Source organism: Leucoraja erinacea, chromosome 1, assembly GCF_028641065.1.
Source record: "Leucoraja erinacea ecotype New England chromosome 1, Leri_hhj_1, whole genome shotgun sequence".
NCBI lineage: Eukaryota > Metazoa > Chordata > Chondrichthyes > Rajiformes > Rajidae > Leucoraja > Leucoraja erinaceus.
The window spans coordinates 170,027,079-170,041,664 of NC_073377.1; the positions used below are offsets into that span (position 1 = coordinate 170,027,079).

At 43.1% G+C, this 14,586-nt stretch overlaps 1 protein-coding gene across 2 annotated transcripts in view; it reads right to left on the reverse strand.

Annotated features, from left to right (window-relative positions):
- LOC129704685 (microsomal glutathione S-transferase 2-like) overlaps positions 1-14,313 on the reverse strand; it is a 42,644-nt gene extending 28,331 nt beyond the window's left edge. For both annotated transcript variants that reach the window (XM_055647988.1, XM_055647981.1), the window contains exons 1-2: positions 14,073-14,313; positions 3,511-3,610 (exon numbers count right to left, since the gene is read on the reverse strand). In XM_055647988.1, the coding sequence (XP_055503963.1) occupies positions 3,511-3,610; positions 14,073-14,298 (326 nt within the window). In that variant the 5' untranslated portion in view covers positions 14,299-14,313. The remainder of the gene's footprint in view (positions 1-3,510; positions 3,611-14,072) is intronic.
- Positions 14,314-14,586: the final 273 nt, after the last annotated feature.

Sequence of the window (14,586 nt, forward strand, 5' to 3'; positions counted from 1 at the left end):
CAACACATCAGGCTTGAGTGACTGAGCTCCCACCCCAAGAATCCATTTGGCCCACAATGTCCATACTAGCCCTCTGGAAACCAGTCCCTTCAGCCCACAACACCCATACTAGCGCTGCAGAAAGCCCCCGCACACTGGTCAACAATATTGGAATTGGTGGAGAGGTGGAATATTGCGCTGGGGGACCAGCCCTCCCATGTGAACATGGGACCCAATGGGTCCCACTTAGTCTAGTATATACATAGTAAATAGTAGGGCAATAAGGAATGTTGCTGTGTAGAGAAACATAAGGGCCTTTCCCACTTCCCGATTTTTTTGGCGACTGCCGGCGCGATACTGTTGCCAAAGTTGAACATTTCAAAATCCAGCGGCAACAAAAAAACGTTGCGACATTTGAAAAACACCGCGTGTCATAAGGCATCACGCCACCGCCGCATCTGATATGTCAGTCAATGATGCCGGCAGTCGCCGAAAAAAATTGCCAAGTGGGACAGGCCCTTTAGGGATTCAAGTTGATAGCTTCCTGAAAGTGGCAACACAGGTACAGAAAGTAGTGAAGGAGGATAGTGGCATGCTTGCCTTCATAACATTATAACAAATGGGACAGGTTGTATCTTTACAAACAGTGTTAGATCACATTTGGAGTATTGCACGCAGTCATGGTTGCCACACCGTAGGGAGGATGAGATTGTGTTGGAGAGAATGCAAAGGGGATTCTCCAGGATCGTGAATTGCCCAAGATTGACTGGCAATTAATTCTAAAAGGGTTGACAGTGGATATGCAATGGAAGACATTTAAAGACTGCATGGATGAACTACAAAAATTGTTCATCCCAGTTTGGCAAAAGAATAAATCAGGGAAGGTAGTACATCCGTGGATAACAAGGGAAATCAGGGATAGTATCAAAGCGAAGGATGATGCGTACAAATTAGCCAGAAAAAGCAGCATACCGGAGGACTGGGAGAAATTAAGAGACCAGCAGAGGAGGACAAAGGGCTTAATTAGGAAAGGAAAAATAGATTATGAAAGAAAACTGGCAGGGAACATAAAAACTGACTGCAAAAGTTTTTATACATATGTGAAAAGAAAGAGATTAGTTAAAACAAATGTAGGTCCCTTGCAGTCAGAAACAGGTGAATTGATCATGGGGAACAAGGATATGGCGGACCAATTGAATAACTACTTTGGTTCCGTCTTCACTAAGGAAGACATAAATAATCTGCCGGAAATAGCAGGGGACCGCGGGGTCAAAGGAGTTGGAGGAATTGAGTGAAATCCAGGTTAGCCGGGAAGTGGTGTTGGGTAAATTGAATGGATTAAAGGCCGATAAATCCCCAGGGCCAGATAGGCTGCATCCCAGAGTACTTAAGGAAGTAGCTCCAGAAATAGTGGATGCATTAGTAATAATCTTTCAAAACTCTTTAGATTCTGGAGTAGTTCCAGAGGATTGGCGGGTAGCAAACGTAACCCCACTTTTTAAGAAGGGAGGGAGAGAGAAAACAGGGAATTACAGACCAGTTAGTCTAAAATCGGTAGTGGGGAAACTGCTAGAGTCAGTTATTAAAGATGGGATAGCAGCACATTTGGAAAGTGGTGAAATCATTGGACAAAGTCAGCATGGATTTACGAAAGGTAAATCATGTCTGACAAATCTTATAGAATTTTTCGAGGATGTAACTAGTAGCGTGGATAGGGGAGAACCAGTGGATGTGGTGTATCTGGACTTCCAGAAGGCTTTCGACAAGGTCCCACATAAGAGATTAGTATACAAACTTAAAGCACACGGCATTGGGGGTTCAGTATTGATGTGGATAGAGAACTGGCTGGCAAACAGGAAGCAAAGAGTAGGAGTAAACGGGTCCTTTTCACAATGGCAGGCAGTGACTAGTGGGGTACCGCAAGGCTCAGTGCTGGGACCCCAGCTATTTACAATATATATTAATGATCTGGATGAGGGAATTGAAGGCAATATCTCCAAGTTTGCGGATGACACTAAGCTGGGGGGGCAGTGTTAGCTGTGAGGAGGATGCTAGGAGACTGCAAGGTGACTTGGATAGGCTGGGTGAGTGGGCAAATGTTTGGCAGATGCAGTATAATGTGGATAAATGTGAGGTTATCCATTTTGGTGGCAAAAACAGGAAAGCAGACTATTATCTAAATGGTGGTAGACTAGAAAAAGGGGAGATGTAGCAAGACCTGGGTGTCATGGTACACCAGTCATTGAAAGTAGGCATGCAGGTGCAGCAGGCAGTGAAGAAAGCGAATGGTATGTTAGCTTTCATAGCAAAAGGATTTGAGTATAGGAGCAGGGAGGTTCTACTGCAGTTGTACAGGGTCTTGGTGAGACCACACCTGGAGTATTGCGAACAGGATTGGTCTCCAAATCTGAGGAGGGACATTATTGCCATAGAGGGAGTGCAGAGAAGGTTCACCAGACTGATTCCTGGGATGTTTGGACTGTCTTATGAAGAAAGGCTGGATAGACTCGGTTTGTACTCTCTAGAATTTAGGAGATTGAGAGGGGATCTTATAGAAACTTACAAAATTCTTAAGGGGTTGGACAGGCTAGATGCAGGAAGTTTGCTCCCGATGTTGGGGAAGCCCAGGACAAGGGGTCACAGCTTAAGGATAAGGGGGAAATCCTTTAAAACCGAGATGAGAAGAACTTTTTTTACACAGAGAGTGGTGAATCGCTGGAACTCTCTGCCACAGAGGGTAGTTGAGGCCAGTTCATTGGCTATATTTAAGAGGGAATTAGATGTGGCCCTAGTAGCTAAGGGGATCAGGGGGTATGGAGAGAAGGCAGGTACGGGATACTGAGTTGGATGATCAGCCATGATCATATTGAATGGCTCGAAGGGCCGAATGGCCTACTCCTGCACCTAATTTCTATGTCTATGTTTAGGATGTTGCCTGGTACTGAGGAGTTTGGTTACAGGGAGAGATTGGATCGTCTAAGCTTGTTTTCTCTATAATGAAGAGGGCTGCAGGGCGACTTGATAGAGGCCTGTAAAATTAAGAGTGGTACGGCTACAATAGCCAGAATAATTTTCCTAATGTGGGGCTATTAAACCAAGAGGACATAGTTTTATTGTGAAAGGCTGGAGTTTTAGAAGGGAAGGGAAGGCTTTCTCTTACACTGAACGCAGTTGATCGCTGGAACTCATTGCCAGTGGCCAGGGTGGAATCAGACACAATTAGTACTTTTAACAGATGTTTTGGCAGGCAGCTGAACAGGCAAGGCAAATGAGGATATGGTAAAATGCTACTACATTAAATGTATTAAATATAAATGGGGGAAAAGGTCACCACATACATGATGGGCTGAATGGCCCCAGCTCTGTGTCATACAAACTTTATGACTCTATAACTTGTTTGCAATTTAGAGATGTGAAAAGTAGAGCAACACAAAAAGACTGATAACAATCTGATTTGGGAATAAAATGGAAACAAGAGTTTTTGGTCATTTCAGAGCTAAAGCAAACTGTTGCAAATGAAAATAAACTTACTGCGCACGGAAAATTCTTTCAAAATCAGGCGATCCTGCAACTGATGGTGGCATGACTTTATATTTCATCCTGGCATTTCCTACTTGCCCTGCAAAGTACGCTGCATGCACAATGGAAATCTATGGTTATTACAAGAAAAATAAAACAGCTAGCATTTCAGCAATTAAATTAAAACAAGTTACATTTCAAAGATTACATCAATGGTTAAATAATTTGCACACAGTACCAATAGTCATAACATTTTTCACAGCTTACCAACAGATATTACAGAGTCGGATCTATGTTTCAAATAGCCTATTTATTTTGTGATCCCGTATTTAAACATTGGCACAGATACTGCAAGCAAAGATGGTGGCTGAAGGGATTGCAATAGATGTAGTGCGATGTCTATAAGATTCACCGCAGGCGTATGTGGACTTGAGATCTCATGCGAAATACTGACGTTCAGAGTCTGACAATATCATTCAGGTTTGTTTTCAAGGTGGTGCTCCAGTCATGAATTTTTAAGGATCAACAGCAGAACCAGACTTCTGCTAATGACACCTCACCAAGCATATAGCTCTGAACTATACTGAACCCAAGAAAAGAGACTTTCTTTGAAGCTGTCCAGGACTCTTCAGAAGCAGAGTCAGGCAATGTAGATATCAGAGCCATCTACAAGGACAAGCAACCTTTGAATGGCAATCCTGAATCTACCAGCTTCCAAACCAAATGTGTCACTCGAGAAAGCATAAGGCATTAAAATTAATATCTTTATTTTTCTGTTTACAACTTTTTATGCCATTTTGAAGCAAATTTCAGGAAATTTGGTTAATGCAACTTGCTTTGAAGAACAAGAATAATGACCACATGCTTTGAAGAAGAATAATAATAGAGCAAGAGGCAAGAGATCTATTTTGTTGTTATATTTGGCCATAGAAACCTAATTAGCCTAAATACCACAGATGCAATGCACAGAGATAAATTGCAATGCCCAGAATTAATAAACCAATAGCAAAGATTATAGTGTTGGGTTATCCAGGTCTGCAGTTCAGTATTCATCCCCAAATGAGCTCATTCACCTTCTAGCTCACAAAAAAACTGAAGGAAGCCAGCACTGCTCACAAACTTTGTACCTGTACCACCAGTTTTGGTAGTGAAGGCAATGAAAGTGAGCCATGGGCAAGCCTGAACCTGCCCTCACCCTTCTCCACACCAAGGAAGGACATATATATATTCATTCAGCAGATGCCATCACATGGCAAACAGAAACAGGAATGCTCCCAAAACATCCCCTTCCTTCACTCAGGGGTTCTAAACCATTTTGCTCATTCCTACATCTGTCCAAGGTGATTCAGCACAAACAATGGGATCTGGTGCTTTCCTGCTCATTTCTAATTCAGCATTGTGGCAAGTGTGCAGTTAACTAATGATCCAGCCCACAAATATTAAGCAGAGATAAGGCAAGCAATTAGCCTGGTCAATCATGTTCTACTGTAGAGCTCACTGTATTGGTGCCAAGATGGTCCACTTAGGGCATCTAGTGGTAGCCATGTAGTACTGCAGCAATATGTCACTGCAGACCCTGGGAAATAATCTGATAACCAAATGCTAGATTAGTATTGCAACACATACATTGGTACACTCTTAATTGTTTTACTTTGGGTCTCTTCACATTTCCAGCAGCATATCCTGCAGATTCAGAAGGATTCTTACTATGGTAAAATGCAATGGATTCAATAAATGGAGAAAGGTGTTCCAGAACAAGGCAGGGACAGGATACTGAGTTGGATGATCAGCCATGATCATATTGAATGGCGAATGGTGCAGGCTCGAAGGGCCGAATGGCCTCTACTCCTGCACCTATTTTCTATGTTTCTATGTTAGTATGTTCAAAGTTAGCAACATCTTTTGTTTGATTTCAACAAAAAGTTTCATCCCTTGCAGACGGCGTAATACAGAATTAGTCCCCCCCCCCCCACCCCCACCCCCACCGTGCTCCCCCTGGTCACAGCTAATTCTCCCTTTCTCCTCGCTCTACTTTCCTTCCTCTGGCTTTACAATTCCCAACTATTTAATCCTTTTGTCTCACACCTGTTTTTCTCATACTTGCCTTTGACCATTTGCCCTTGCCACCGCAGGAGATGCAACACGTGTCCCGATATCTCCCCCCTCAACTCCATCCAGGGACCTAAGCCATCTTTCCAGGTGAGGGAGAGGTTCACCTGCACCTCCTCCAACCTCATCTACTGCATCTGCTGCTCTAGGTGCCAACTTCTCTACATCGGTGAGACCAAGCGCAGGCTCGGCGATCATTTCGCTGAATACCTCCGCTCAGTCTGTGTTAAACAATCTGATCTCCCGGTGGCTCAGCACTTCAACTCCCCTTCTCATTCCCAATCTGACCTTTCTGTCCTGGGTCTCCTCCATTGCCAGAGTGAGGCTCAGCGCAAATTGGAGGAACAGCACCTCATATTTCGCTTGGGTAGTTTACACCCCAGGGGTATGAACATTGACCTCCAATTTTAGATAGCCCTTGCTTTCTCCCTCCTTCCCCTCCACCTTCCCAGCTCTCCCACAGTCCTACTGTCTCCACCTCTTCCTTTCTTTTTCCCACACCCCCTCCCCACCATCAGTCGGAAGAAGGGTCTCAACCCGAAACGTGGCCTATTCCTTCTCTCCATAGATGCTGCCTCACCCACTGAGTTTCTCCAGCATTTTTTGTCTGCCTTCGATTGTTCCAGCATCTACAGTTCTTTCTTCAACACAGCAATATAGTGGACAGGCCAGCAAGCTGACTAATTGGTCCAAACTAGCACAACAGAGCCCCACAAACAAGGAAACTCAAAGTTTGTTCCCTATATGTTGCTGGTTTCAAGAAGAACACAGGTGGGTGCTTCAGCAAAGGAGCAAGAATATTGATCATGAAAATTCAAGATTGTAGCATAATCACTCTTATAACAAATGTACCCCACAGGGGCAGCATTGTGGCACAGTAGTAGAGTTGCTGCCTTACAGCTCTTGTAGCACCAGAGACCCGCCTTCGATCCCCACCAAGGGGGCTGTCTGTATGGTGTTTGTACGTCTCCCCGTGACCGTGTGTGTTTGGCTGAGATCTTCAGTTTCCACCCACAATCCAAAGACGTACAGGTATGTAGGTAAATTGGCTTGGGTACAATTGAAAATTGTTCCGTGTGTGTGTGGGATAGTGTTAATGTGCGGGGATCGCTGGTCGCTGCAGACGTGGTGAGCCAAAGGGCCTGTTTCCGCACTGTATCTCTAAACTAAACTATAGGTATTGCTGGAAGCGAGTGCAGGTTTTCAAAGTGATGGTACAGTCGTGTAGTCAACCATCCAAGTTCATTCACAATCTTTGGCAAAATACAACATGCTGGAGGAATTCAGTGGGTCAGGCAGAATCTGGGTGAGGAATGGGGCAGGTGATGTTTTGGGTCGGGACCCTTCTTCAGACAAACCTTGTCCATTCCCTCCACAGATGCTGCCTGACCTGTTGAGTTCCTCCAGCACTTTTGTGTTTTGTTCAAGATTCCAGCTTCTGTAGTTTCATGCTTCTTCAATGATTGTTTGGACATGTTGTTGGGTGAATCAGGATGTTGTGACAGCAATTTTCACTGTGGACATGTATCCATAGAGATGGTAAACAGCGCTAGGGCTGAGAAAACCAAATGCACCATCTTAATGTCAACATAAAATCATCTGAATATCTAGTGATGGTGGGGTCTTTCTTAATTAATATGTAATTACAATGAACTAATATTGGTGCAAACACAATAACAATTAAACAAATATGCAAATGAACCAAGTAACACAGCAATAGAGTTGCTGCCTTAGAGCGCCAGAGAACCAGGTTCAATGCTGACTACATGTGGTGTCTGTACGGAGTTTGTACGTTCTCCCCGTGACCTGCGTGGGTTTTCTCCGGGACCTCCTGTTTCCTCCCACACTCCAAAGACGTACAGATTTGCAGGTTAATTGGCTTGGTATAAGTTTAAATTGCTTCTAGTGTGTGTAGGATAATATTAGAGTGTGAGGATTGCTGATTAGCACAGACTCGGTGGGCCGAAGGGCTTATATCCACACTATATGTCTAAACTAAAACTAAAGCAAACAGTGAAGATCATGGGGTCACTCCCTTTCATCTTGTGGCTCCATAGACATGCCAAATAGTGGTTTTGCACTTTCTCTAGATAGAGGGGAAGGGACCAAATCCAAGACTGCTCTCCTAAAGTAGAAATAGCATCACTGCCACCAAGCCTCTGTTTTGAGATTTCAAAATTGGAAGTCCAGAAAACAGTTAAAAATGTGATCAAAGTACATCATTATTAACACCATGACCCTTGCCACATTAAATTGCAAAACACTGCAAATATTCAGTACAGTACCACAGCTCTCTGGTGGTGCATTCCAGAGATTCTCCATCCTGCATATGATGAAATTCCTATGTACACTCGTTTTAAATGACTACGCCCTGACCTTGAAACAATGTCCCCTCATTTCAGATTTTCCAACTAGTAGAAACATCTCAACATCTAGGTGTAGGAAGGAACTGCAGATGCTGGCTTAAACCGAAGATAGACAAAAAAAACGCTAGAGTAACTCAGCGGGTCAAGCAGCATTTCTGGAGAAAAGGAATAGGTGATCTTTCAGGTTGAGACCCTTCTTCAGATTTAAGAAGCCCGAGTCTGAAGAAGGGTCTCGACCCAAAACGTCACCTATTCCTTTTCTCCAGAAATGCTGCCTGACACGCTGAGTTACGCCAGCTTTTTTAATCTATCTTTTCAACATCTACCCTTGCCATGTCCACTTAGGATCTTATATATTGCAATGAGGTGACTCCCTCTTTTAAAATGCCTCCAATGACAATATGAAATAAGGCCAAAGCTGTGGACTGCACTTCAGATATATACCCTGTACAACTGTAGCAGACCTCCCCATTTCTAAACTTCAACCTTCCTGCAATAAGAGCCAATATACCATTTATTTTCTTATTAACATTTTCACAATTCTTGTACAACACCTAGATTCCTCTGTACTTTGTTCACCTGCATTCTTACTCCATTTGGATAATAGTATGCCTTTAAACTCATATCAAATGCATGACCTCACCTTTTCTCACATTAAACCCCATTTGCCAAGTTTGTGCCCACTTCATCTATGTTGTTGACTCCTACCATGCCGATCACAACAAACCCTTTCACCTGTTGTCATTTCATTGGCAAACTAGTCTGCCCCCACCTCCACATCATAAATGATTGAAGCCAAGAACTAATCTCAGTGCCTATCCATTAGTTACTTCCTTCCACCTGAAACCCCCCCCCCCCCCCTTTATTCAGCCCCTCAATCTTCTATGCAGTAACAAATCTTCATTTCACGCTAACACATTTGACCTAATATGATGAGGTCGTATGGAGCACCCTTTCACGTGGCACCTCGCTAGAGATGACATCTGACAGATGGTAATAAGATAGATCAATAGGTCAGGAATTATCATTACCTCTCGTCTGTGCTTCATCTAACATCAAATAATTTTTTGCACTTTGGATCATAATAGGGGAAACATTGAAGCTGAGGGAAGCTGATCATTCCCATGGGGATAGAATCATTTAATTGAAAGGTAATCTCACAAATTGAAAGATAATCTTAAATAACAAAATATTAAGATTTTTAAAAAGGGCAAAGTTAAGCCATAACTCTTCTTTCTAAGTATATCAGCATACTACAAGAAACAAGGAAATACAAGTTGCAATTTAGGAAAGAAATTGGGGCACAAGTAAGGAAGATTTCTTCAAAGACTACGGTCTGTTTTTAAATACACAAATGAAACTGTTAGATTAATTGAAGACACATTTAAATGAAGAATGTAAAGAGGACAGATCACAGATGACACGACCATAGTGGGCCAGATATCGAATGATGATGAGACAAAGTACAGGAAAGAGACTTGAGAACCTTATAATTTGGTGCTAAAGCACCAACCTCTCCCTCAATGTCAGCAAGACAAGAAGATTGTGAATGACTTCAGGAAGTGAAGCAGTACGCACATCCAAGTATACATTGATGGCATAGAAAAATAGAAAATAGATGCAGGAGTAGGCCATTGGGCCCTTCGAGCCAGCACCGCCATTCAATATGATCATGGCTGAATGTGCAGTTCCAGAAGAAATTAGCTACTGCAGTGTTAATCTGAATTTAAACTGGGATTTACAGTCTAAATAGCTCATGTATGAAGTCAATCCAACATCTATTTCAACATCAAGTTCTGCCTTGAGCAGTTTCTGTCAAAAAACATGAAGCTAAAGCACAACCAATAAATAACTCAGAACTAGACTAAGTGGGACCCATTGGATCCCTGCATCACCCGGGAGGGCTGGTCCCCCAACGCAATATTCCACCTCTCCACCAATTCCAATATTGGTGGCCAGTGGGGGGGGGGGGGGCTTTCTGGAGCGTTTCTGGAGGTTTCCGGAGGACTAGTATGGACATTGTGGGCCGAATGGAGTCTTGGGCTGGCGGCTCAGTCACTCAACCCTGGTGTGTTGGCAGCTGACTCACTCACGGCTGGTGGGCTGGCAATTGATTCACGGCTATTCCTGAAAATTCCATTTCAAGCAGGGTGCAAGGTCTACAAATTCAAGTGCAGTTTCATACCATTTCAAGCAGGGTGCAAGACGACTAAAGAGAGCGAGTCGTGACCTCTCCCTCCTCCACCTTGCAGAGACAGAGCCACGCCCACACTTCTGGGTTTTATAGTCCCTCCCTTTCCACCAGAAGGGGCGTGGCCTTTATGGCATGATTGACAGGAGTGAGAATCTCAACATTTTTTAAACACTAATAACTCTTTTATTTTTCATCGGTGGGGAAAATCCTCGGCACCTGATGAGCGGAGGGGGACTCTGAGTAAGATGGCCAAAAATCACAGCCGTAAATGATAGCGTTTATCCTAAACTTTTATTAGGCAACACAGCTTTAGCATTTACAAACTAAAGGCAACACAGCTTTAGCATTTCCAAGCTATATTTTCAAACCACATTAAGGGCACTGACAGGTCAGTAAAACCACTCACAGTTTAGTAGACATGTGTTCAATGTTATTCACAGCTCAGACTGAGAGACGTGACCCGCTCGCTCCCCCATCTTGCAGAGACTGACTGAGGCACTCAACACTTCCAGGTTGTATAGTCCCTCCGGAAGGGGCGTGGCCTTCAGGAGAGAGAATCTCAACATTTTTTAAACACTAATAACTCTTTTATTTTTCATTGATGTGAAAAATCCTCTTGTCCTGCGCAGCAGAAGGGGGCTCCGAGTAAGATGGCCAAAAATCACAGCCGTAAGAGGCAGCATTTTTTCTAAAATCAATATACAGAACAGGAAATGGTCACGATCAGACTTTTAATAATATAGATATTTCCAATCATTCATTATTTAATGGGTATTCTATGATAATTTCTTTGAATTCCTTTTGATTTCACTATTAAAACAAGAAAGAAATTTGCACTAAATGTGCTAAACCAAAGGAAGTTATGGTTTACAATTCAAGCGAGTAGCTTTACTTTCAGTGGCACTCCCTCGAATAAAGGTTAAGAGGTGGGTAGATTACACAAATTTCTGACAACATTATGTGGAATAATAAAGTAACCTGCTCTACAACATTTCTCACCCTATCATTAGTCACCTCATGTAAAGTGTTTAGGTAAAATTATACCAGATTGTAAAGTAATATAAAATATAATCTCAAGCCTCATGTACGACTAAAATACCACAATTTTTGCGACAACACTGGGGAAGGATTTGAGGAAGTGAAAAAAATATTTAGGAGAATATCAGAACTGGAGGATTATAGTTATGAGCAGAGATTGGTCAAGCTGGGATTCCTTTCTTCAGGGAAAAGGGAGGTTTGGGACAGATTTAATTGCAAAATGTAACATTATGAGATGCCTTGACAGGAAGTATCTCTTCCACTTCACAAACAAGTCAACTTTTTCAGAAATGAAACTACATTGATTAGCAGGAACCTTTAAATATTTTTTTCAACCCAACATTTGGTCATGGTCTGGAGATGAATGTTGGAAAGGATGAGGGATTAAGGTTTCTAACTGTACCTGGAAAAGGATTTAAAGTTTCAAAAATACAAGATTACCAACTCGGGTTTGGGATATTGCAAATGCTAAAGACAGGACTCGACCCAAAACGTCACCCACTCCTTCTATCCAGAGATGCTGCCTGTCCCGCTGAGTTACTTGTGCCTATCTTCAGTGTAAACCAGCACCTGCAGTTCCTTCCTACATAGGATATGGCAATTGTCCAAGTCTCCCCTTTGTTTGCTCAGTTCAGACACAATGGGCAGAAAGCCCCCCTTCTGTGTGATAATATATTTGATTTAAACCATTTCAGCTTTAAAAATAGTGGCATTGCCACTTTCAAAAAAGTGTTCTGGTTGCAGTCGAACACATAATCTCTGGCTGAATACAAATAAAACTTCAAATGGTGGTGGTGCAATGGCACAGCAATTAGCATGGCTACCTCACAGCTTCCTTGTGTAGTTCCTTCTAGTTTCCACCCACCTCCTTAAGCCATCCTAATTCATGGGTCAATTGGCCACTGTAAACTGCCTGGTGAAGGTGGGTGGCAGGAGAATAAGCCGTTCGTATGGTAGGTAATAGTTAATGAGGGGGCAAGAGAAATAAACCAGGATTAGTGTATGTGGGTGTTTGATAGTGAGAATCGACATGGAGAGCCCAAGGGTATGTTTCTATATTATATTATATGGTTACATGGCTACCATTTCCCTCTAAAATATGTGTAGCATTCTTTAGGAACATTGCTTTTTCTCTCTCCAAAAGTGATTGCACAATGCATGTGGTACAGGAATGGAATTCATGAGACATGCTACATTTTACAGCAAACAGTAGCTGTAAATAAAGAGTCCGAAGAAGGGTTTTGGCCCGAAACGTTGCCTATTTCCTGCGCTCCATAGATGCTGCTGCACCCGCTGAGTTTCTCCAGCACTTTTGTCTACCTTCAATTTTCCAGCATCTGCAGTTCCTTCTTAAACACTTTGTCTACTCCGCTGCTAAATCTCCTCAAGGTATGCCTACTTTGAAGAAGTTCTCCTCCTCTCTCCAGACAACCTCCTCTCCAACTGCCCCCCCCCCCCCCCCAGTGAGTGATGCCCTCAGGCTCCTCCCCCCCCCCCCCCCCCCCCCATCAGTCTGAAGAAGGATTTCGGCCAGAAACGTTGCCTATTTCCTTCGCTCCATAGATGCTGCTGCACCCGCTGAGTTTCTCCAGCTTTTTTGTCTACCTCTGAAGAAATGATTTGTTTGCTGTTCCATCTACTGCTCCATTACAAAAGTCTGCATGCCTCCAAGTGGAAGTGCAGCCAAGGTGAACACAGAAACAATTCTAATGAAAGCTGCTGTATCCAAAATATACAATAACCCAGATCACCCCTTTTTCTTGCTGGGTGGAACTCAAAGTTTAGAAAACAATACTTTTGAAGAATCGTGAAACTTTAGAAACTGAACCTCGAAGGCAAGAAGCAAAAATGAGTAGCTCCAAGCAACAATAACAGGGAATATTAAACCGTACCGTGACATCCAACATTTAAACAGGAAAGAATATAATCAGCACACAATTAGGCATAAAATGCTTAAGAAGGGTCTCGACCCAAAACATCTCCCATTCCTTCTATCCAGGGATGCTGCTTGTCCCGCTGAGTTACTCCAGCTTTTTGTGTCTATCTTCAGTAATTTTCCACACAAAGTCCCTCATCTCTTTCAAGGGGCCTTGCCTCAGCTCCCCACTCTGTATATATTTTTAGATGTTGCTGTTTAATCTGCTTCCATCACCCTGGATATATATTCCAAATTGTAACAACTTACTAAGTAGAGAAAAATAAATCTGCAGTTTTGTCTCTGACAATTACTTTACGTTTTCTTTCATGGTCAAGGATCAGAATTTTTCCCCACAATATCAAATCCATCAATTTTAAATAATAATCAAATTCTGCAGATTCTTTAATCTCCGCGCCAGTCCTTCCAGTCACTTTAAATCTGTCTCCCTAATTCAATTGAAAGATGGCCAGAAATGACTGTTAACACTGTACAAAATTTAACAACCTCTTACAAATCTGACAGCCACATGATATCACTGGGACTATTCAGATAAACTGTCCCTGTCCAGCTCCCAGAGAATCGTCCAAAGTTTGAAACGGTTTAAACTAATGATTCACCAAAAATCCTTTCTAAAACTATTTTTGTTGTCCTTCACCCAACAAGCTGAAGGGCAGTGCAAAACTCACAACAGTAGTGTAGGTATATCGTCTATTTTCTATTAAAGAACTGCCTTTAAAACTGCATTATTGGGGAGGGAAGGCGATTCAAACCATCACGGTGCTAATTTGGGCAGCGGAAAGCAGTCGCTGCTCGAAGTCAGGTGATGTTCGCATTGCGAGACTTCGACCCTGGGCTGCTCCTCAGGTGTTTCACGTTGGTGCGAATATAAAGGTAGTCCAGTTTACACCAGCACTGTGCATCGCTAAAGAAAGAGAAGCAAGACTCTTACCCTGCTGAACGGCAGACAGCAGCGAGACACCAGCCAGCAAGACACAGTCTTTCACCATGATGTCTATCAGAGTGGGACAGCGACAGGTGTGGGCGGCGACTCTCTGCACCACTCCCCACCTGGGCCGCTCCTCTTGCCGAACCGGCCGGGCTCCAGCATAACACCGGCCCAGACAGAGTGTGTGGGAGGGAGGAATCCCGCATTCAACTTCACAAAGAGGCGTCATCCTTGCTTACCGCAGGCAATCATTAAAAAACCTTTTAAACATTTCCAATAAGCCGCCCAGGTCGCAGTTAATGTGAGGCAATGTTACACATTTTGACCTGTTCCTCCCCTGGAGAAACAGTCGCATCATCGATTGCCGGCCTCGTTCATTGTTCCGATCCCCTTTCCCATCTCAAGGTGTAAAGTCCAGGATTAATACTTGCTTGAGCCCCCAGAACTATAATATCTCGCACGCTCTGTGTTTTCTGTTTTCTTGCTGAGGTTTTAGTTTATTTCATATTTTCTGAAG